This window comes from Gossypium hirsutum, chromosome D03 (genome assembly GCF_007990345.1).
Source record: "Gossypium hirsutum isolate 1008001.06 chromosome D03, Gossypium_hirsutum_v2.1, whole genome shotgun sequence".
Taxonomy (NCBI): Eukaryota; Viridiplantae; Streptophyta; class Magnoliopsida; order Malvales; family Malvaceae; genus Gossypium; species Gossypium hirsutum.
In genome coordinates this window covers 3,056,254-3,080,922 of record NC_053439.1, presented here as the reverse complement: position 1 = coordinate 3,080,922, position 24,669 = coordinate 3,056,254, and the positions used below count along the sequence as shown (strand labels likewise).

The following is a 24,669-nucleotide window of genomic DNA, read 5'->3' as shown; positions in this document are numbered from 1 at the left end:
TACTTCTAGGGCATTCTCCATGAAAAAGCCATTGCTTATAACCTTTAACAAACCCATCAACAATTAGATGCTCGTATACAACCTCACGATAATGCCAGTTTATGTTGACACACTTCTTACACGGGCAAAGAATCATGTTCTCTTGGCTTGCATATTGAAACGCAATATTTAGAAAACTCTGCACCCCATTTCGATAACCGTCGCTTACCCTTGACAAATTCATCCAAGACCGGTCCATTTCTTAATTCTTGAAGTCTGACGTTGACAATAAATTGCACGGTTTTAGGATTTGACAACAAGATATACATTATGTAAGTTATGTAAGTTATGTAAGTTGTGTAAGTTGCGTAAGATGTGTATTATGAAACTTATGTAAGTTATGTCTTATGTAAGTTATGTAAAATATGTATTATTTACACATGTAAGTTATGTCTTATGTAAGTTGCGTAAGTTGTGTATTATGAAATTATGTCTTATGTAAGTTATGTAGGGTATGTATTATTATGTAACTTATTTAATTTATGTAGGGTATGTATTATTATGTAACTTATTTAATTTATGTAGGGTATGTAAGTTATGTAAGCTCTGTATTATTTACGAATGTAAGTTGTGTATTATGTATTATTACGTAACTTATTTAAGTTATGCAAGTTATATATTAAGTAGGTTATGTAAGTTATGTGTTATGTAAATGAATATATGTATAATATTAAAAAAATAGTAATACTTATTTAAGTTATAAATTTATTATTAATAAAATTTAAATATAGCTTACATACGTAAATGAATATATGTATAATATTAAAAAAATAGTAATACTTATTTAAGTTATAAATTTATTATTAATAAAATTTAAATATAGCTTACATACGTAAATGAATGCTTTTAAACTAATCTTCCACTGAATTATTCGTGGAGAGGTATATGTGTTACTAATTTGACAACAATATATGTTTAAATTTGATGCACCATTTTTACTTTGACTTATTTAAAGTATTAAAATAACAGTTTAAAGAATTTCTCCATATAACATTTTAAGTGACTTGACATTTTGAAAAACGAGCATAACAACTTATGAATTCATGTTTTAAGTAAAGCAATTGTGAAGATTTATATACATCATAAAAAGGAGTATTTTGTAATATTTAAAAAAAAAGGTGAATCACATGAAGAAATATTAAACAGATGAAGACAATACTAATGCCACTGTCAAAGTGCAATTCGCGTTTTGACTAGAAAATAGAAGCTAAAGGCAGCTTGGTTTCACACTTAAGTTTTCTCCAGCATTTCCAGGCAAACTAGGTCAAAACAGTAAGACATTTGCACATCAAAATATCCTACATAAAAATTTGCACATCAAATCCTTTGCTAAAAGCAGAGTAGCAGATGATTCCACCGACAGCATTTTTGTGCAAAAAACAGAAATTTTCCTACATATACATTTGCACATCAAATTTTCGTAAATATATATTTGTACCTTCAGAACCTTGCAGCAAACAGAAATGAAGGCAATGAAATTGAATGGACTGAAACCCTATAAAAAAGCAGTATTAACATCAGTTTGTAAGCAATGAAACCATTCCAATCACTTTCGAACCATTACACTACCTTCAGGACGATCCAAAAAAAATGAAGAGGAAGACCGAATAAAATTTACAACAGAGGATACAATTTTTTTAATTTCAGGATCAACAAACAAATACAAACCAAGAATAAAATTAACAAGAGAAAACCCAAATGAATACGGATTGATAATGGGGAAAGCGAACCTTGAATACTTATTCCCCCAACGATCGATTCCGACGATGCTTCGCGACGTTCTCCGTCAACTATGTGTGTTGACCGAATGTACGAACCGGAGATTTTAATATTTTGCAAGAAATGTAAACACTTTTAACAATGAAAAACGGAACAGATGAAGAATTGGGGATTTCGGTGACTTAGGGATTTCGGTGAAACACTTAGGGATTTCAGAAGTAAAAATTGGGGCTGGGGCTGGGTGAGAGCGGGGATATACCCCAAAACTGATCTGGTCAATGAAACGACGCCGTTTCACTAAATTAATTTGTGGCGCTTAATAAAAAACGCCACTAAAAATTAAATTCGTCAACGAAACGGCGCCGTTTTGTTTAAATTTTAATTGGATCCTTGCGGCGTTTTACACAGAAACGCCACTAATAATTCACTTCTTATAATTTTTTATTTCTTTTTATTTATAATTTTAATTTGTAATATATTTCTGATTTAATACATTATTTTAAATGATAAAATTTATTAAATTTTATTAATTTTATACAGTATGAATAATGTATATATTAGCAACATTAAAATTTATAAATAATTGAAATTATAAAAAATGCATTTTCCAATTTTAAATTTTAATCAGAAAAACCTAAAATATAATTTATTTCCTTTGCGGCGTTTTTGTTAAAAACGCTGCTAATACCAATAAACAGTATAAAAACGATGTCGTATTGTCACACTTACAACCAAAAAATAAACGTAAACGACGTCGTATTACAGAAACATTTGCGGCGTTTATGTAAAACCGCCGCTAAAGCCCCGAACCGTTGCGGCGTTTATTAAGAAGCGCCACTAAAGTTATTTCTCCCAATGAAAACGAAGTCGTTTTGGTTTAATTTTGTGCGGCGTTTATACAATAAATGCCGCAAATTCAACTCTATAGCGGCGTGTTACAAAAAAAATGCCGCTAATTATTCAGTTTTTAAAAATGTTTTATTTCTCTTTATTTATAAGTTTAATGATTTTTAATAGATTTTTTATTTTGATAATTGTTATGAAATTATTATAAATTGACACATTAATATGATTGTTATGTAACTAACACAATATTAATATATATATGTTTCATAATATATAATATATATCGTTGCATATATATCTTTTTCTATAACCTTAATTATAATATTTAATTATAATCCTACTAATGACATATATAATAAGAAGTAAAAAACACAAAGAATTTACATTTTTTTTGGCTTTTGTTTTAGATGAGTAATTAAACCCTAAAACCCAAAGCTATTAATCCCTATAACCCGTAAATTTTAAAATTAAATTATAAACCCTAACTCGTATTCTTCATGCGAATCCGAAACGCAAAAACCATGCATTGCAACATTCAAATCATTAACGCTAAACCATAAACCATAAACAGTAAATTTGATCATTATCTTATAAGCCGTAAACACTGACCTCACATTAACACTAACATGTAAACTGAAACTCTAAACCTTAAACCTCAATCCCCAAGCCATAATCTAAACTAAAAACCCTGAACTTAATACTGTAAACCTAAAATAACAAACATTATGTAATGAACCCTAAAACCCCAAACCGTACACGACAAAACTTAAATATTAATCCTGAAACCCTAAAATATAATTTATTCAATTTGCGGCGTTTTCACAAAAAAACGCCGCTAATACCAATAAACAGTATAAAAACGATGTCGTTTTGTCTAACTTTCAACCAAATAATAAAAGTAAACGACGACGTATTAGGGAAATATTTGCGGCGTTTATGTAAAATCGCCGCTACTAAAGGTAAACATCATCAAAGCGACGTCGTTTACAATTTGGGCGCTATACCTATGACGAAACGTTGCGTTTCGGTTTCACATTTCCGGCGTTTCTCGGTTAAGCGCCGCTAATATGCGGATATAGCGGCGTTTTCCTCAAGTGCCACTATTGGCTCTATGCCTCAATACGAAACGCTGCGTTTTGGTCCACATATTTTGCGGCGCTTTTGCTTTAGTGCCGCTATTGATGTGCTTCAGCGGCGTTTTTTGCAGAAGCGCCACCAACTCTACTATACCTCAATATTGTACGCTGCGTTTTGTTTAACATTTTTTGCGGCGCTTAGAAACAAACGCCGCTAATTGTGTTCTATAATGGCGTTTCTATAATGCGCCGCTACTGCCAATATTCCTAAATATTAAACGATGCGTTTTGTCAGATTTATTACAGCGTTTTGTTTAAAAACGCCACAAATGATGCTCTTTTGCGGCGTTTTTGTATAAAACGCCACTATGTGTCTGACTATTTACGGTGTTTTTCCGGAAACGCCGCTATTTCCCAATTTTTACCGGCGTTTTAGTGTTAGCGCCGCTAATGCCTGATTTATAGCGGCGTTTTAAAACGCCGCAAGAAATGCTGCTGAAGCCCCCTTTTGGTGTAGTGCTTGTATTTATTGATTATTCAACATTTATTAGCGTACATTTTGGTTTATAAATTATCATTTTGTGTTACATTATTATTCCATCGTTTTTTAAAAAAAAGGAACATCACGTTTAGTTAAAATATTAAAATCATTTTATTCAAAAATATTAAAGGCACTATTCGGTATCCAAAAATTTTCAAGAAGATTGTGTCTAAACTTACTGGGCTTCAATTTTCTTCGTTGCATTTAGGTAACCGAGTATTTCTTTTTCAATACAAATGAAAAATTTTCAAACTAAAACTCTTTCGAGAATTCGAAATGTTATATCCTAACTCACTAGATCCGACATTTCATTATCTCGAAATGAGATTTTTTTTTAAAAAATAAAATAAAAGCAAATTCGTGTGTTGTCATTGGAACTTCAAAGGATCGTACCCTAACTTACGGGGTTTCGATTTCTTCATTGGAGCAAGACGACCAAATTTTCTTAGTTTTCAAATTAATAAATTTCAATAAAGATTTTAAAAGGAGAATCGTTTTTTAATCTTTTTCATTCGACCTTAAGACATTAAATAATTAATTTGGTACCAATTTTCGGCGTTAAGAGGGTGCTAATCCTTCATCGTACGTAACTGAGTCCCGAACCTGTTTTTCTAAAACTCGTAGACCAAAATCGTTTTTTAGGTGATCCAATCACACTTCAATAAAAAATTGGTGGCGACTCCAATTTTCATTTTTAAGTCGACAACTAATTTTTGTTTTCAAGCAAGATGGTTTCGACAATATTTATTTGGTTTTTTAATATAATAAAACATTTATTATATTTATGGTAGTGTTTTTAATATAAATATTTTTTAGTATATTTTTAATGTGTTAGAAAACTTTTATTTTAGCCTTTTTTAGTGCATTTAGTGTATTGTATTTTTTTTAAAATCAATTTTAAATAAAAATAATCTAAAAAATCAAATATGGGCAGGCCAGGTTAGGTCCAAGTTTACTTTTCTTAAACTGGACCAGACTTGAGCAAAAAAGTAAGCTCATTTTTCGGGCCAAACCCAGACTTGAAAATTTTATCTAAATACCTTGCATAGTCCCGACGTGGCTCATGAACACTTCTATATTAATCTAACCTTCATCAATTACTTTGTGAATTTGTGTTTGCTTTATTCATATTATTATTAAATAATTAATATTAATTTAATTATAGAATGTTAATATTAATTTAAAATTTTCTTTTAATAGTAAGGTAAATCATCAGGTTGCTCAAATTGAGCTTCAATAAAAAGATTATAACAACTCTAATAATCTTTTAAAGTGTTTTCAAGTTATACTATGCGTAAATTGTAGGTTAATTTATGTATGTAATTTGGTTATTTTTAATTTATGTAATTTTTGAAACATAAATTTTCGGTTATGGTCAAATAGTAATTATTGAATTTATTAAATTTTACTATTTTCAGAGTTTAATGTAATAATTATATTATTATATGTGTAATAACATATTAACTTATTATTTTATATATTATTATTTGATAATAATAAAAGCTAAGCTAATATATTTAACAGTTGTCATTTGCATCAATATTAAAATTTTAAAATTCTAAAATGTATAAAGATTGAGAAATTACTATCGTTTGAGTCTGGATTAAAGTTTAAAATTTGAAAAATACAGAATAAAAATGACCAATTCAAAAAATACAAAAATTCAAAATGACCAAATTAAATTGTAGGAATTAAATCAATAATTACAAACTAATAACAAAATTTAAGTATATTTCTCGATTTCTTACTCTTTAAAGAATTCAATTTGGATTTAATTTGATTAAATCAATGATTTACCTTAGGATTAATTGATTAATTTCGATTGAATCAATTAATACAAAATTCATTACATTCTGATTTGAGTTGTTTCAAGCTTAAATCATTTTGAGATCGTATTGATTTAAATTCAAATCATTCAAATTTAAGATTTAAATTTTTAAATTAAATTATTACGATTTTGAATATTTTGAATTCTAATTTCAAGTTTGATTCATCTCAAATGATTTGAGTTATTCCAAATTCAAGTCAACCAAAATTAAGCTTATTTTGTATTTGAGCAATTCAACTTCGAATTAAGAAAATTAATAACTTTTTTATGATCAAATCATATAATATTAAATTTATATTCGAATTGATTGAATCGAGTTTCCAAATATCGTACATCATTTGCAGGTACAATTGGCCGTTTCTGATTCCCTTTACTTGATCCATGTGCTGTGAAGGTTATCATGTCAATTATTGGGTTTTATTTCCAATTTTACAATCTCGAAAACCAGGGAATACACCATTCATGCATGTGACCATGGCAAAATCAATGGAGGTTTTCAAGCTACAAAAAAGAAATCAAGAAAACGACACCCAGGCCAAATCATCATATGCTATCAACATTGTCTTTATATTGTCACCCTAAAACCATAAATCTTTGGAATAATGTTACATTTTGTACATATATTTTTACAAATATTTAATGTGGTATTTATATTTTGAAAATATTTAATGTGGTACATGTATTTTTATAAAATGTCTAATACTATTGTACAGATAGTTTAATATGTACTTTTATATTTACCATATGTTTAGTTATTTATTTATTTTAATGTAATTTGATTTTTCTCTGTTTTATTTAGTTTTCACATTATGTTAAATTATCCATGTGGACTTAATGATTTGGAAAAATAAATTCATACTTGTTAAGTTTTCATTGGTTGGTTTAACAATTCATTAACGGTGTTTATAACAACGAGAAATACCATAATAAAACACATATCTATTGGACATTTTATGAAAATACAAGTGCCATAATAAAACACATTGATGGTTCAGGTACCACATTAGACATTTCTAAAGTACATGTATCACATTAAACATTTTATGAAAGTACAGATACCAAATATGATATTATTCCTAAAACTTCCGTACCACTTTTCTATAAATCCCATCACCATATCAACATTTACACCCAAAATCCAAAATTATGAAACAAAGTCGTAAAGTTATGATGCCAAATGGACTAACTTATGTCGGATGTTGTGTCTCAAATTCAACTATAACTGTTGTAACACTAGTTCGTGAAGTATCAGAGTCCGAATCGATTGCAGTTGTTCGTAAGAGAAACTCGAAAAGATAAGCAGAGGCATGGCTACGATTCACTGTTTAACAAAAAAAAATATATCATCAATTTCGACACATATTCGGGTATAAATATAATCTTCAATATACGTATATACATACTTGTATCTAACATCTCGAGTACATATGGCACTACGGTTGCTTGTTCAGTAAGTTAAAAACAAGGCATCTTCCATGCAAAATGTATGAAAGGGCATACAAAAACACAAAACTTCCAACATCAAACTAAAATCATTAATCAATATGAAAATTTCATGAATTTCCCATTTTAAGAAGATAATAAACTTGAATTTAACAAAATAATTTTAGTTGTATCAACGGTTGGACTTGCATATAAACCAAACAGAATATAGAGGGACTAAATTTGAAATATGTAAAAAAGTATAAGGACCTAAATCATATTTTAACCACGATAATAAAACCCACCAATATATGAACTCCCCAGATAGGTAACATAAAAATTCTACCTAATTCAAAAGAATTTCTTAATAGGTTCCTACCAAACCAAACCTTAGAACTAGTTGACAAATGATTCCATTCATTTGCCAAAGGGAACAAGAGAATTTTGTTAGTTTCTTGCATGCTTGCAAAAAAGCCCCCATAAATTTAGTCAAAAAGTACCACTCAAAAACACCCTTTAATCCCCCCTAAACCCCCCACTAAAGTCCCCGACCTACCCCAAAACACCAACATCATTGCTCCATCATAAAAGTAAAACAAATATAATTAATCCTTCAATCATGCATTACTTCAAACACTTTCAAAGCAAGATAATGAAAAGCAAACACTAAATCACATGCATTGTTAAAACTTTCTTAAATTTCAATAAGAACCCATACCTTTTATGCTTTTTTTCACCATGGTCCTTCATCAGCAGGGTAATCAAAAGGAACTTCACTAACAATGGAGGAATCTAGTAAATCAGGGTGTATGAACCCATACTTCCTCAAAACCTGATTATCAGCAAAGTTCAAAGCTTTAACCATCCCATTCCAACATGATTCACCATCATACATCTTATTATGATCACCATTACAAGGTTGACACCCTGTAAAATGTGTGATCAATGGTCTCCTCCAACTCCCTTTACCATTTCCAGCACTTTTCAAGTACTCTTCTCTAAACGCGCCGTATTGTTCACTAACTTTCTCTGCATGTCGCCTTCTTAACTCCGCCGTCCCTCTCTCGATCGCTAAGTACATCTCCGTTGTGTTTTCGTACCTTCCAAAGATCTCAACCCAATATCCTTCAAAATAAAACTCACCTTCTAGATATATATGATCATAATATTTCTCTTTGTGTTTATATAACAAGTAAATCAAAGCCGTTTGATCATCTGACTCAGGGAAAAGCTTGTCTTTGAACGTTGATCGCTGAATTTCACCCCATTTTTTGTAATCTTTGCTAATTGGTCCCATATTAGACCATGTTTCAATCAAATCCATTGACCATTGACAGTTTCTTATCAAAAAAACCCCAGCATTCAAACTGGTCCAACTCTTTTTATCGTAAATCAACTCAGGCCAACCATGGACGACCAAGTTATGGTTTTTATACCTTTGTAAAGGTAACTTAAACTCCATGTCTGTAAACAACGCGTCCGAGTCAACCCACCAGATCCACTCAGCTTCAGGGTGAGTCAACATGGCTGCTTTAACGACTGGTAATTTCGCCCAATAAGACCCCATTTTCGGGTGTAATAACAAGTTGTTGTAAAAAATATCGTATCCATGGATTCTACAGTAATCTACTTTGTTTTTAAAGGAACGTAATAGTAAATGGTCGCCGATGGGGTTCTTACATGGTTTCGGTTGTGACCCAGTTACGACGACGATTCTTTCACTTGCGCCGGCGGCGAACGATGGGTGATGGTTTAGCCATTGTTTCCGTTTTTCGTCCCAGTTTTTCACCGGCTTTTCAATGGAGTAACTCAGCTCTGGGTCGTCGTAAAAGGTCAGGCCTTTCGGGTCGGATTTTAAGTTAACTCCGAACCCACTTTCCTTACAGCTGACCGCAGACGACGGGTCGGTAATGGCGGAGCTGAAGTTGAGGGTCGGTGTGAAAAACGACCAAAATGAACATACTAATAAGATAGCTAAAAAGACACCGCCGCAGTAAAGGAAACTATCGGACAGACACCAAAACGACCGGTTTCGAGGTTTCGCCATTGGAGAAAACTGCGAAAGAGAAAACTCAGGAGACACCATTTTCTTTTGTTGTTTAAAAATAAGGTTTTTTTTTTAATGTTTGGTAATTAAGGAAATGAGTTTCTAAGGTTGTTTAACAGAGAAGAAAGACATGGAAAATTAAAAACAAAAAGACAAAATTTGGGATGTCCAAATTTGATTGTGGGATTAAAGAAGACGAAAGAGTGGACTGACATCGTTTTTAGTGTTTTTAGCTTTAGGCTCAGTTCTCACTGTTCTGTTTTTGGGTAAACTCCGTGTAAGAAATTCAAAAAATTAAAAAATAGTCACTAAATTATTTAAAAGTTTTCATTTAAGTCATTAAGCTTTTAAAATCGTTATTGTAAGACTTTCTCTGTTTACATTACCAACACGAGTCAAAAACTCTCCTTCCCCTTCTCTTCTACAATTTAACTTTTTTTTAAATAGCTTTGAATGTTACAAATTTACGAACTAAAATTTAAAAAAATTTCTTATCTGATCTTTGAGATATTGACTATCAGATCTACTTAAATTTAAGGTATATTCTTCTACTCGTTGATGGGTATTAATCCACCATCAAATTGTCTCTTAGAGCTTATTATCCAGATTTTGAAAAAAAAAACCTTAACAGTCCAATAACTTAAATAAAAATGTTTGAATAGCTCAGTGACTTAAATGAAGACTTTCAAATAATTCAATGACAATTTTATAATTTTTTGAAGTTAAATGACCAAAACTTAAACTTACTAATAGTTTAATGGCCTTGTGTATAGTTTACTCTTTATTTTTTTTATATATTATACTAAAATTTGAGATTTAATCAACATATTAAGAAACTAATTCGTAATTAAACATTTATAATATTTATTAATATATCAAAAATGGTAAGACCCATATTTGGTACTATCAAAGAGATTTTGTAAAAAATATATATATTTTATTAATAAATATGTAAATTTATTATCAATTTAATATGATTGGATGGTTTTCAAGTAATGATAAAATTTTAGCATCATCGCTTTTGCTACAAAGATACATATTTTTGTCATTTTGGACTCACTAGTAATAATCTAAAAGTAAATGAGTCAAATTATATCAAATTAAAATAAGGAGATTAAATTATTAGTTTTATCATAGGAGGGGGACTAGAACTTGAATTAGACCTTTGTTTTAAAAGTGAAATAGGCGTCTCTTTTTTCGGTGCGCCGGGATGCTAAAATACGCTGGCTTGAAAAAAAAAGGAGATTTAAAGAGTTAAGAGGAGCGTGAACTGCGGTTGGAGAAGACGTGAGAGGTTGACACGTGTAATTATTGCCGACAGCTTTGGACTAAACATGGAATCTACGTTGGAGTTTTTCATTTGGGTCGTTAACCTTCCCGTTATTTCCGTTTAAATTGTCTGTTTAATTTTTCTTAATTATTGCAATTCAAAGACCAAAATAAAAAGATTATTATTTTGATATTTTTATTTCTTATTTGATATTTATTTTTAAAATATTAATTAAATATTTTTATCAAATTTTTAAATTCACTTGTTCTCACATAAGGATAGACCACCTTATAGGCATATTGATACTCAAAATTAATCATTATCAGGTAATTTTTTTTATCTGCATATTGATGGGACGAGGAATGTGAATGCATGGTTAGCTTCTGCTGGTGTTGTGGTGTAAGACCAGTCCAAGGAATAGACTGATGGGTTTAACCATGATTTGGAAGATTGTTCAATTTTTTATATTGAGTTGAAGGGCATATAAGATGATTTACTTTTGTTACAAAAAACAGGATATGATAAGGTTTTGATTCAAACAAATTGTTTTAATGTGGTTAAAGCTATCTAAGAAGGTTACTCTGTATCCTCAAATTCAACTTTGTTTCGACAAATTCAGCAAGCACTACAAAGTAAAAATTATTGGGTGATAAGGCATGTGCCTAAAAAGTTGCTGATCTTATAGCCAAAATGTCTTCTGCTAAGAAGGAGGGTATGCAAGTAGTTGAATATGTGCCGAGAGAGTTAATTAACATTTTTGGACAAGATAAAGTTTTGGGGTTTTTTTTGTTCACTTTAATGTAATATATTATTATGTTATTATCTAACAAAAAAAATAATTATCCAAAATGAAATTGTTGTTTTTCATAAAAAAGAATTTTAAGTACTTTTTTATTATTTTAAAATTTATTGAATTTGAATGAATATATTTATAAAAGTCACATTTCATAAATAGTTTGTGAAAATTCTATTTGTCTAAAAAAAAATTGAGCTGTAGGGGATTATAAAAAAATAAAAAATAAAATCGCCAATGACTGAAGGCGCGAGATTTGATGACGCCTTTATTTTCCATATCTTTTAAAAAGAAATTTGCATTAAATGAATCTAATTATATGAGCTGGACCTTGAATTTGGACCCTAACCCATTTAATATGTCATTTAGTATTTATTTTAAAAAAAATTGCTAAGAAATTCGTGTGTTGACCTTATGCTTAATTTAGTTACCGTTCTAGATGTGATTTGTATTCGAGTCGCGTTAGTTACATTGTTGTTAGAGTTTTACTCTTCTCTTATAATTCACAAAATTATAAAAAGTAAAGGCCGATAAGGATGGGTCTTGCTTTTCATAAATTAACTAGCTTAATATTTTTCAAAATGTTTAAGAATGGATATGTGACGAGTTATGCATAGTTAACTTTGTTAGATGCATGTTATGGGGCTAATTTAATAGTAATTGTTATTACTAAACTAATAGAACTTGTCACTCTTTTTTTACTTTTCATTACCAAGTTTAAAATGAATATTTTAACTTTTAACTACAATTTTAGACAATCATGCCAAATACTTGAAATTAACAAACTATAATTTTTCATCACACTTTTTTCAAGTGTAACTTTTCAAAAGCACTTCTGAACTACTACAACAATGCCAAACTAGTCCTAAGTCTACTTTTTAATAAAAGCTTAACTTACAAATTGGTACTTAAATTATACTATTTTTCTTACTTTGGTACCTAAACTACATTTTTCTCCCAAGTTGATAGCTTTGTTAGTCCAACCGTTAGTAAACCTTTTTTTTAAATAAAAAATTGATATGTGACAAAAAAAAAGAAGATAAAAAAATATTATTTTCTCTTTATATATTATTTTATATCTTCTTTCTCTTTTCTTCCTCTTATCTTGGACTTTTTCAGTAGGTGTGAACATCTTGAGCTTCATGGTTTTGATCAAGGTTTTCAAGATCGAACCAATGGTCGAATCGGTCAGGCACCAATTTTGTTTTGATCGGTTCATTCAATTCAATCAAATAAATTATTAACAAATTCATAAAAAAATATGTAAAAAAATACAAAAAAAACCAGCTCAACTGGTGCAATTGATTATTTTAGCTTGATCTGTATCAATTCATAAATCAAGGGGTTCAACCCTTATATTCATTCTAGTATCACGGGCCTTAGGTGATTCCTTTGTTTTAAATCCACCTAAGTCAGCCTTATTCTCGAAAATAAGAATTAACAAAGGAAATTCTCTAAGGCACTAAAATAAAGCAGAAGCAACTCGAATAGACAAATGGACTTGAATCAAACATAAAAGCCATAAGAAAATAATAGTACACCAAGTGTTTGAGTAAATGCTCTCAAAAATATTATTTAGCTCAATAATGAAGTACAATGGAATGATTACAAATGAGGGAGAAGGCCTTTATTTATAGTTGAGCTCCCCCAGATCCAACAATATAGTTTAAATTACATCGACGGACAAGATTAAAGCTCATCTACAAGATGAGAATCCTAAAGGATTTAAACTTTATACAATCTTATTCATTAGGGTTACAAATATTAACCATGGTAACTCTAGTTTTACTGGAGTTGTAACGACTTAAAAGTCAATGGTGGCAAAAAACTCAATTTCGGGACCCTGTTTTCGTCAACCGAACCCGTAAATATTCTTATTAAATATTTACGGAGTTATATTATAAGTGAATTAAATTTTGGATAGGTAGTTTTGTCAAATTAGTTATTAGTTAAGGTATAAGGACTAAATTATAAAAGTAGTAAAAGTTTAATTACTATGAATTTTTAATAATTAGAAATGGATCAAGGATTAAAGTGATAATTATACCACTTAAGAATGAATGGATGGTAGCTTATTAAAAGCGTATAGCAAAAATGTTATAAAAATATAAATTAAATAAAATGTAAGCTAAACTAAATTAGGAAATAAAACATAAAGTGGAGAGAAAGAGAAAGAATTTCATCTTTCTCATTCTCCATCACCGAACATTGAAATTGAAGAGGAGGAAGTTTCAGCTAGGGTTCTATCATCTTTAGGCTTCAATTTGGTTAGTTTAATTTAGTCTCTTTTTTTTTTTGAAATTTTTATGTTTTTGAGATCATGGGAGCTTAATCTAGCTAGCCCATGTGTCAATTTGTAAAATTGTTAAAGTTTTAGAAAGTTATCATTGTTGTTTTCTTGAAGTTTTAAGTATTAAATTGATAGAATTTAAGCTTAGAGGTGAAAAGGGACTAAACTATAAAGTTAATTGATAGTTTCGTACATTAGGGACTAAACTATAAAAAATGTAAAATTGGTTGTATAATTGGGAAATAGGAAGTCCCTAATAGACTAGGGTGGCAAATTGAATCGATAAACCATAGTTGCCGGACAACCTGGTGGTAGGCCATCGTTGTCGGGTAATCCGGGGTGGTAAGCCATCGTCGTCGGGCAATCCAGGGTAGCAGGTCATGGCCAGGCAATCCAGGATGACAGTACTATATCAATAAACCATCGTTGTCGGGCAATCCAAAATGCTAGACCATCATTTGCGGGCAATCCGGGGTGGCTAGTCATCGTTGTCAAGCAACCTGGGATGACAGATTGAAGTAAGTTGAACATGAACTCATGAGCTCGGATTATCGTCTGAAGGATAAACCGATTTGAGATTTTATGTATTAGAAATGTATATTGAATGATGTTTTCATGCTTGAGTTATAAGGAACAAGAGTTTAGATAACGATTCTATGTGTGGTGATGTATACCACCTCCTTATATTGTTCGATTTCATAGGAATACTGCTGAGTAACATACTCATCATACGGTTTATTTCTCATGTATAGGTTAGGCTTAAAGTAAAGTTTCGAGTATCGACTTCAGCATCTAGTCGAGACCGCAAACTCTATAAAGTTTGTAAATTCTCTTTGTTGGTCAAATTAGCATGTAGCTAGTAAAGTTGTTTTGGTATTTTATTGTCAATGAAGTTAAATTTGATTGTTGGTGTGTGAACCTTAATGTACATATACATACGGGAAGCTAATGTTTGCAATATTTGATAAGTTATGTTTGGTATTTATTGGTAGTAATCTTATGTGTAAGTTTGCTAGGTGGGTGGATTGGTATATAAGGTAGTTAGACTCTATGTATAATATATAGGTATGAAATTGGTGTATTAGTTGACTTAAGTCATGAGCATGTATGTGTAGTTGTGGTTGGATTAGTTTAGAGTGTTTCATGATATACTAAGCATAGTCAAATGGAAAAGTTTGGAAATCTTATCGTGAAACTTGATAAAAGATTGAGTTGTATGTGACATTTGGATTGGTTTAAATTGAAATGTAATATGATCTAGATTGACATGTTTGAATGTGTCATAGGTATGTTTTAGACATGTTATATTTGCATAAAAACCATTCTCTTGGTCAAATTGAGAAGTATGTGTGTATTCATACCTTGGTAGATTAGTAAAATTGCAAGTTTTGGATTGACTGTTGACAGTAGGTGATGTCGCAACGTCATTCGTACGACATCACGACGAGGATTCCATGTCATAACGTTAGATAGTTGTCATCGGGACGAGACGAATTCCAAGTCACGTCGTGACGAGGGACCCCGACGTCATGACAAGACCAAAATAGTTTGTCACACTACGACGAGGGACAACCTCACGTCACAACGTCAGCCTTAAAAGTTGAAATATTTACGTTTTGATCCTTATTCGTTTTTACTTTATTTTTTAAGCTTCTGTAAGATCGTATAAGAATCAATAACTATTAAATACGTGTCATGCTTGAATTTAGCTGCTTATTGTATTATTCTGATAGTTTGTGAACGCAATTACTTTGGCAACAAATGTGGCACTTCGTAACTCGGACTCCACAATTAGGTCGAGATTTCGAGTGTTACAAGAGTGTTCCACTAGGCCACCAAAGTTTCAAGTAGATGGACTTCTCCATGTGTTCCACGAATCGGGCCAGTTCAAGTAGGTCAACTGAAACCCATTTAATTAGTAGACCTCCATGGGATAGTTTGTATGCATTCATCACGGGCTTTGATCCATGGCTCGTGACACTAGTACCTCGATTGGTTTTTGGCTCGATCTAGTTCTAAAAACACTAGTTTTGATTCATGAAAGAACTTTTTCAATTCTGAGTCGAGTAAGCATGGGGTGAAATACAAACACAAAATTAATCATTAGTATCTCAACCTCAAGAGGCTAAATTTTGAGCATTACTAACATTGCCAAACATTATAAGGAAATAATAAAAAGAAAAAAATAAAGAGAAATAATGTAAAAAAATAATTAAAAATTAAAAAATATATTTTTAAAGGCTATATGACATGGTGATTTATTATTGGTTGGAATTTGTTTTACGAGTAAAACATTTTTTGTGTAAAATAACAGAAGAATAAATTTATGTATCACTTGTGATAAAACAAGTTTAGGTACTAACTTGAAAAAAACGAACATAGTTAATGAGTGAAGCTTTTTAAAATAGATTTAACAATTGGACTAACAGTAATGGAGGTGTCAATCTAGAAGAAAGAAGTAGTTAGAATAAAATTAATCTCAAATCGTAAAATAAATGAAAAAACACGTGGATATAAAAGAATTATTTTGTATATTTTATTGTATGATAGTTAATATTATTCAGTCACATTGTAGTGGGAATCCAAATTGAAGTAATATTATTCTTAAACTGTAATTGCTATCCGTAGACAACTGCATATTAACTAATGAGAAACAAAAATTTCTGCCATTAAGCACCATGCTTTCGTAGCTCAGTTGGTTAGAGCACCTGTTTAGTAAGCGGGAGGTCTTGAGTTCGACTCTCAACGAAAGCACATATTATTTTTCTTTTTCTCCTTGAAAATAAAATTTAGAACCTCAAAAACATGGGGGAAAAGCTCTATTAAGAAAACTTACTGTATTATTTCCATTTTCATAATACAAGAAGTTGAAACTGGATCCTTCGAGATTGATTTTCGAAGAAATTATACGTAAGCTATAATAGGTTAATTGAACATATCACAACTTCGTCAGTCCACTCCTATTTTTGTTATACTAAAAGATATATACACTTGAATAACCTTTCCACTAATCAAAAATTATTTTTCCTGACATTTGAATTTGTTTCAACATCCATGTTGATCCCTCCATTCGAGGTAAACCAATCCGGCACGATAATGTGTGTATGCCCCAGCAACAACCAAGATGTGAAAAAGTTGGTGACTATGTCCCGCAATGTCGAATTTTCCTGGCATCCACCGTTCTGGTATCCTCGCCGCGTACACAAATGCCCCAATACCATATAAAATCCCCATCAAAACTTCGTAAAAGGTAGTATGAAGTGCCTCAGGTTGGTGCCAAAACAAGATGAGTTTGTGAATGATCGGTGCTATGCTGGACATCCCCATGCCGAAGAAAAGGGATACACGAAGGGTTCGAAATTCGGGTCGATGAAACCCCGCTAAGAATGAAAACAAGATGGCTGCAACTCCTAAGATGGTTATGAATCCCAAGTAGAGCCTACAAAAGAATGGATCACATATGAAAGAATAGTACACCGGTGGATAAAAGGAAGTGGATATAAGAGCAGCGATGCCAGCATAGTCTAGCCGGCGTACGATGTACGATATGCGCTCAGAATGGCACGATAGGAGGTGGCATGCACTGCTAGCTAGCAGGCAAAACATCGCACCGCCCAAGAAGGTGAAAAATGGCCACCGCGTTATCGGTCTCACCATCAATGGTGCTATTATGTTTGTCACATCCTCCTTCATGCTCCTCTGCAAATAACAAATAAATAAAATGTAACTACATTCTTAACCTAAAATTAACAACAAAACATGACCAAAAACTTGGTAAAAGTATCATAGAAACTCATGTATTAGGAATTAGATTGCATTTTACCTCTCTACTCAAAAAATGGAAAAATTAATTGTTGTATGTTAGATCAAAAAACAATTTGATCCTTTCTTTTAAAAACTCCATCCTTTTGTACTGTTAAAAATTAATGTGGTTGACAGAATAACCAAACAATGACACATTAGATGTTATGTGTACCACCTATTGACGTACAGAGACTAGTTTTTAACAGTAAAATTGATGAATTTTTTTAATAAAAAGACCAATTTGCTCTTTTATCTAATGAACATAAACTAATTTATCCTTTTTTGAGTATAATAGCCAAAATGCAATTCAAGTCTCTATGATACTTTTACTCAAAAACATGGCATGAGATGTTATTGAACAATAAAACGCAACATGCAACATTACTATAAACACATACATTGGATTGATTCCTAGAGGAGAAACTCTCAGGTAAACAATTATATAGAAGTTCACGGACATGCCAACCGGAGATCGACGTCTTTAACTCATCTCGAAATTTGTGTAGATCGGATATGTTGGGTAACGACGGCAAACATGTTACGAGCTCGGAATGTAATTTGTGGAGATCAGCTTTTCTCAATATATCATGAATATGACTCAAAGAGTTAAGATCAACAACCTTTGGAACTTTCATTGCAGTGTATATGGTGAGGGCAAGGAAAAGGAAGAACCCAATCAAATGCCTATCAAAATTAATAATTGTGAAACAAATATTACGAAAATACATCGTAAAAAACATGTGAGTTTGATAATTAATTTGTAACTATGCTATTTTTGTAATTTTTTTATTGTTTTTGTATTACTTATATAAAAAACTTCAAAATGGTCGTGCACTATATTCTAACATTAATTATCACAAGAATGGATTGTATGAAACTATGATTCAAAGAGAAAAAATCTGATTTGTTATTCTCCTATTAAAAAGTGATAAGGATAACGTGGATTCACAGTTTCATACCATCACAATTTCATACAATTCTTCCTCTATTTATCATAGTACAAATAAGCCACAATGGGTGTAGTCATGCGCAAATAATGGTCTTGGTCCCTTGGTTAAAAAATGAAATTCAACTTTAGTACTACTCATATTTTAATAATTCAATTTTCTCCTTTCGTTAAATAAAATAAAATTTCATTTTGAGTCCCTTTTAAAGTTAACGTATTTAATTTAAATTATTTTAATAAAAATTTTGCATAATAACATATTTAGTTCTTGAACCCTAATGTTTTTAATCATTTTGAATCTCAACCATCAAATTTAGTCTTTTTTTTTGGATGAAAAAATTAATTGGATTATTAAAATTTTAACAACAATGATGTGGCAATTAATATAACAATCCACATGTATGCCATAGAAGATTCAAATATTTTCAAAAAAAATCATAAAAAAAGTTTTAATATTAACAATGAAATATACATTGATTACCATATTACTATTATTAAAATTTAACAACTTAATCAAACTTTCTGTCCAAAAAGCAATAGTTTGACTAAAATTTGAAACTTGAGAGTCAGACTAATCCAAATAACCAATATTAAGACTAAAGTGACAAAAAATGTTCAATATTTTTTTTTAAACTTTAATCACAAAATTCCCAGCTTTGGCCATGCTTCATTGTAGGGAAAAGTATTATAGAGGCCTTTGTACTAGGAATTAGATTGCATTTTGTCCCTTCTGTGCTAAAAATGAGTAAATTAGTCTTTATATGTTAAATCAAATAGCAAAGTAGTTCTTTAGTTAAAAATTTCATCTACTTCTACTATTAAAAACTAGTCCATGCACATTAGCATGAGGTACATGTCGAAATGAGTTACATGTGGCACACCACATGTAACTGTTTTGTTATCCGTCAGCCATACCAGTTTTTAACAGTAAAAACGGATGAAAACTTTAATTGAAAGGACCAATTTATTCTTGGATTTAACATACAATGACCAATTTTCCCATTTATTGAGTAAATGGAGCAAAATCCATTCTAACTACTAATACAGGGGGCTCCATGATGCTTTGGCCTCCATGATATTTTTATCTTTTAACTGTCCAAAAAAACTAAAAGGGGTAAATGAAAACTTACGTCCAAACATTGAGAGTCTCATTGTGGATGGAGAAGATGCTAAGCAAAAGCAGTTTCATTGGCCATTCAGATCTATAATGCCCAACAATATACTCATTGTCCCTCAAATAACCAGGTAATGAATGGTATTCAACCAGTTGATACTTCACCTTCTTCCACAATCTCTTCCCTTTTCCTCCCTTTGAATTCTCCATTGTTTTTTCACCTGTCTTCACTAACATTTTCACGCATTGCACATCACTCTCTGCTTAAAAAAAAAAAAGTTTTAACAACAATAAAAACAAAAGATATAATATCAAATTGAGTCCTCAACATTTACATTTTTTTCAATTTGGCCATTATTCTTTTTAAGTTAAATTTAACCATTAACCTTTCAAAAATAATCAAATCGTTTTTAATAGAAATGCTTACTTAAATATTAATTTTTTAGTGATGGTGTGGCAACAAAGGCAAAGCCAGGAATTTAGTGTTAGAGGGCAAAAGTAGGGGCGAAACTATGGGAGCTGGCTAGGCCCCCAACCCCCTTAAAATGGAAAAAAATTTATTTAGACCTTTTAAAATTTTTAAACATTTAAATTAGTAAATGTTAAATTGCACTTTGCCCTCTCCTAAAAATATAAGAATTTGATTTAATCATTTAAAAATTATAAAGATATAACCTATTTAAATGTTGAAATTACATTTTTACTATCGTAAAAATTACAATTTAATTTCGGCCCCCTCTAAAGAATTTCTAATTTCTCCATTGAGCCAAAGGTAAAAAAAAATTTGTTTAAAAAAAGCTAATATAAATGCTTTATAAATATAAATGACTAAAATTAATAATATATCACTTAGTTAAAGGGGCAAGGCTACTGCTTGCCCCTTCTAGTTACACCCTTACCTATAGTCGAACTTCATTTTAATATTATACTATTTATCTTATATGTAATACTAATAAATAAGTTAAAATTTTAAAAGAAATTTTAAAAAAATCAAAAAATGTATTAAAAGTTCAAGAAATATTAGTATTAAACAAGTAAATTATCATGTAGGCTGTTATGTTTAAAAATTTAACGGTTTAATACATATTTCCTTGAACAAAACAATTCAACTCTTTTTTTAAAAGGATGATGACTAAATTAGACTTTTTTTTTTTAAGTTGAGTGTGAAATTTAACTAAAAAAATGAATAAAGCCAATTTGACAAAAAAATATAAATATTAAAAGCTAAATTTATAATTATACCAAAACAGAACAAAAAAAAAGACCCAATATGAAATGTAGAGAGAAAGTGGCACCTGGAAAAGAAAAATAATAATAATGAAGGAAATTGAAGAATCACCAGCAGAGAATGGAGACCCAGATGGGGATCCTTCTTTTTTATATTACAAAACTCTCAGGCGAAGGACTCTATTAACACAGTAGAATATATATATATACACACATTCATATACACCCCAAAGTTAGTTTTTGGATGATACTAATAATTAAATATTTATATGCAACAAAAAAAGAAAGAAAGAAAAAAAGACAAAGAAAGTAGGAGAAAAACCTAACCGATAATGTCTGAAACAGGGAGCAAAAGTCAGGTTCCAAGAAAGAAAATGTTAAAGAAATTGTGTTAATGAAAAATTAAAGAATGAGACTTCATTTAGTGAGATTTAAAAAGAAATCTGGTTCATTGTGGCGATGCGAAAATAGCGAAGGTTTGTTTTGTTGGGGGGAGTGGTGGAGGTGTTAGAATAGAGAATGAAGGATTAAAATGTCAAAATAATTGGTGGGATTGTTAAAAAAAATTGGGAATTTTAAAGTTTTTGTGGTGGACCACCTTTTACTATTTTGGGGATCTTAATAATATCCCAATAGCTTTGGAAGAATGCTTTTGTGGATTGGATTTCTAAATTATGATCTAGTACATTTTGGTCGATTGAGTCTTAACTCGATTGGTATGAGTATTGTTGTCAATATGGGAGTGAGTTTAAGTGCATTAAAGTGCATTATCCTCTAAATTTATGAGTTGTGGAGGGGTTATGGGTTGTTTTAGGTATTGTGTCAAAAAGAGCAAATAAGATATGATCAGAATCTATAATTAGATTGTACATTTTGAATTATTTTACAACCTAGGGTATTAAATGCTAGGTAGTTTAAGGTTGTTCACAAATCTCAAATTTTATGATTTTATTTATGTTTGTTGATAGTTTTAAATAGGAGTTGTTCGATGATTAAACTTAAGATTGATGTTAATTCAAGAGTTAAATATAAGTATTTTGTCACTTCATTTGTGATCCAGTTGATATTATTTATAATCGAAGATTTGAAAAGGAACCAGTTTACTAGTTATTTCAATTTGTTGTCCTAACCAATGTTACAATACAACTTAGAACAAGAGAGTGTAGCTAACAAATTCAAAAAGAGACTAAGGCTAAGAGATAAATCAATGCACAATATTTGTTAACAAAATTCAAAGAACAATCTTACTCTACCGAGTCTTGTTAACAAAATTCAAATATTGATTCAGATTATCTATTGGCTAAAGCCCAATCCACCCTTATAATATTGGATAATCGCAACCCAATAATGAACCCTAAATATTACAAACACTCATCCAATATTCTTTGCTTACAATCAAAATTTACTATTGTCTAAACAAAGTTACAATATTAAGCTTGGTTATAGCAAGTGAATAGATTTGTCTAACGAAGTTCAAAAATTGGCTTGATATTTCGAAAATCTAAAATTAAAAATATTAATCTTAAAAACTAAATTTAAATAAAAAAATTTGACAAAGGGAAACAAACATGTTAAACTATCCTTCCTGTACAACCCAATTTTGCCCACCCAAACCTACCCAGCCCCAACAAACTAAACCCAATTAACCCATTTACAAATACAACCCAACAAATTCATCAAACCCCATACCAGCAGACCCAAAATTAAACACCCCCAGAGCCCAATACACTAAAACCCAATCAGCCCAATTTCCCCCTAAAAAAATCAAGCTAGGGTTTCAGAAAATAAACCCTAGCGCCGCACCTAGACGCCGCCTCTAGCCTTCTGACCCTTGACCTTCTGACGCCGCCACGGTCACGTCGTCGCCGCCAACGTCCATCACCACCCCACTTGCGCCTCCACCTGCAAAAACAAAAAGAGAAACAAGCAAGAAACAGTGGCAACAACAACAAGCAGTAGATTCGGCTATAAAAGCCAAAGAAAGTGTATTTTGAAAGGGGGCTTTTTTTTTTCTTTTCTTTTTCTCTTTTCATCTATTTTGTAATACTTACCCGGAAATATAAACAAAAAAATCGAAAAGGAGATTTTTTTTATCTTTGTTTTCGCATCTTCTGTTTTCCATATTTGTTTATTTTTAATTTTTCACATACATATATACATATATATATATATTAAAAAAGGCAGTTTATTTGTAAAAAAAAAAGAAAAATATTACCTTTTGAAGGTGGCCGGCGCAGCGCCGGCACGGCAAGGCGATGATCGGTGCGACTGGGAGTTGAGAACTCCAAAAGGCCGGAGCCTTAGAGAGAAAAGAGTGAGTTTTTTGAAAAAATTTTAGAAAAAATGGGGGCTGAGTGTTTTTTTTTAGAAAAATGGGGTTTAAATACCCAGATTGAAACGACGTCGTTTTAGGCCCTCTGACCCGCGCGGTGACTCGACCCGGAGAAGGATCCGCGTGTTTTCTTAGAATGGGTTATTTCCGCTCGCAGTCCCTCTGACTTTGAAGCGTGTCGCAATTTGGCCCCTTTTCGCTATTTTCTTTTATTTTTAATTTGGCCACAAAGTTTCATGTTTGTTTCAAGTTAGTCCACTGCTGCGCTGTGTTTTGGGGGCTTCGGTTTATTTTCTGTTTTGGTCCCTCTCTGTTTGGCGCGAGTTTCAATTTAATCCTTTTTTGCTTTTTTATTTCGATTTCGCCCAATACTTTCGTTTTTATTTTGATTTAGTCCATGTTTTAGCAATTTCATTATTTAGCTTATTATTATTATTATTATTATTATTATTATTTTCCCTTTTTTACCTTTTATTTATTTGTTACTATTATATTAACATATTAATTAGCTTTATATTTATTTCTTCATTTTTATTCTATATATATATATATACATTAAGTATGTCCATATCTTATAATAATTTATTTTTATATATATACAAACGTACATATATTTTTATAGCTTATTTAACATCTACATAAATACTCATATTTTTGCACATCTATATATATCTATATACATTTTTTAAAATACATGTACATAAATATGCTTTCATACGCCTTTATTATATACTTACATATATAAATATATATACTTACATATAAAAATATGCTTTCATACGCCTTTATTATATATACATATATATATACTTTCAAAAAATATACATTTTGTTTATATTCTTCATATTTCATAATTTTTATATACCTACGTATATGTACATATTTTTTATATATATACATATTTATATATTCTTTATATTTTAAAATATATTATATATTTTATAATTCACATATACATATATATTTTAATTTATATCTATGTACATATATATATGTATATATCTCTTTACATTTTTAATTGTATTCATTATTTATTTATTTTATTTTCATGAATGTTTTAATTTTATTCGTTTATATACGTTGTTATTTTGTATGTTGTAGATTTGACCTTTTATTTATTTTGTATTGTGCTATTTCTCGTATCATTTTTATACTTTCGTATTCATTATGGTTTTGCCATGCATAACAATAATATAATTTATTCTCGCATTCTTTTCATTACGATATCATGTTTTATTTTACTCAGTATATCAAAATTCGTTTAAATAAATGGCTTTTCTCGTGTTTAGATTCGAGAAGATCGTACCCTAACTTACTGGGTTTCGACTTTCATAATAAATTTAAATACACGAATTTTTTCAAACTCAAGTTTTAA

The 24,669-nt window shown here is 30.6% G+C and overlaps 2 protein-coding genes, 1 long non-coding RNA gene and 1 other non-coding gene across 7 annotated transcripts; 1 reads left to right on the top strand and 3 right to left on the bottom strand.

The window, feature by feature from the left end:
• Positions 1–6,968: 6,968 nt before the first annotated feature.
• Positions 6,969–9,725, bottom strand: LOC107932534 (putative glycosyltransferase 7). Its single transcript, XM_016864575.2, has 2 exons — positions 8,190–9,725; positions 6,969–7,370 (listed from the first exon to the last, which is right to left on the bottom strand). Exon 1 carries the CDS (start codon positions 9,555–9,557, stop codon positions 8,205–8,207), a length of 1,353 nt encoding a protein of 450 aa, XP_016720064.1. The 5' UTR covers positions 9,558–9,725; the 3' UTR covers positions 6,969–7,370; positions 8,190–8,204.
• A 6,826-nt stretch (positions 9,726–16,551) lies between these two features.
• Positions 16,552–16,625, top strand: TRNAT-AGU (transfer RNA threonine (anticodon AGU)). The gene has a single exon. It is a non-coding gene; the product is annotated as a tRNA-Thr (tRNA).
• A 182-nt stretch (positions 16,626–16,807) lies between these two features.
• Positions 16,808–21,469, bottom strand: LOC107932559 (heptahelical transmembrane protein 4). 4 transcript variants are annotated; one of them, XM_041089606.1, is made up of 5 exons: positions 21,290–21,468; positions 21,031–21,142; positions 19,752–19,965; positions 18,074–18,359; positions 16,808–17,570 (listed from the first exon to the last, which is right to left on the bottom strand). In XM_041089606.1, the coding sequence occupies exons 3-5, from the start codon at positions 19,943–19,945 to the stop codon at positions 16,917–16,919; spliced, it is 1,134 nt and encodes a 377-aa protein (XP_040945540.1). In that variant the 5' UTR covers positions 19,946–19,965; positions 21,031–21,142; positions 21,290–21,468; the 3' UTR covers positions 16,808–16,916. The 4 variants fall into 4 exon arrangements, with proteins under 4 accessions (XP_040945540.1, XP_040945539.1, XP_040945538.1 ...); XM_041089605.1 differs by having other exon boundaries at positions 19,752–19,995; positions 21,075–21,142; XM_041089604.1 differs by having other exon boundaries at positions 19,752–19,995; positions 21,290–21,467.
• Positions 21,470–22,478: 1,009 nt separating this feature from the next.
• Positions 22,479–23,469, bottom strand: LOC107932541 (uncharacterized). The gene is made up of 2 exons (XR_001693427.2): positions 23,178–23,469; positions 22,479–22,864 (listed from the first exon to the last, which is right to left on the bottom strand). It is a non-coding gene; the product is annotated as an uncharacterized lncRNA (long non-coding RNA).
• Between the last annotated feature and the right edge of the window lie 1,200 nt (positions 23,470–24,669).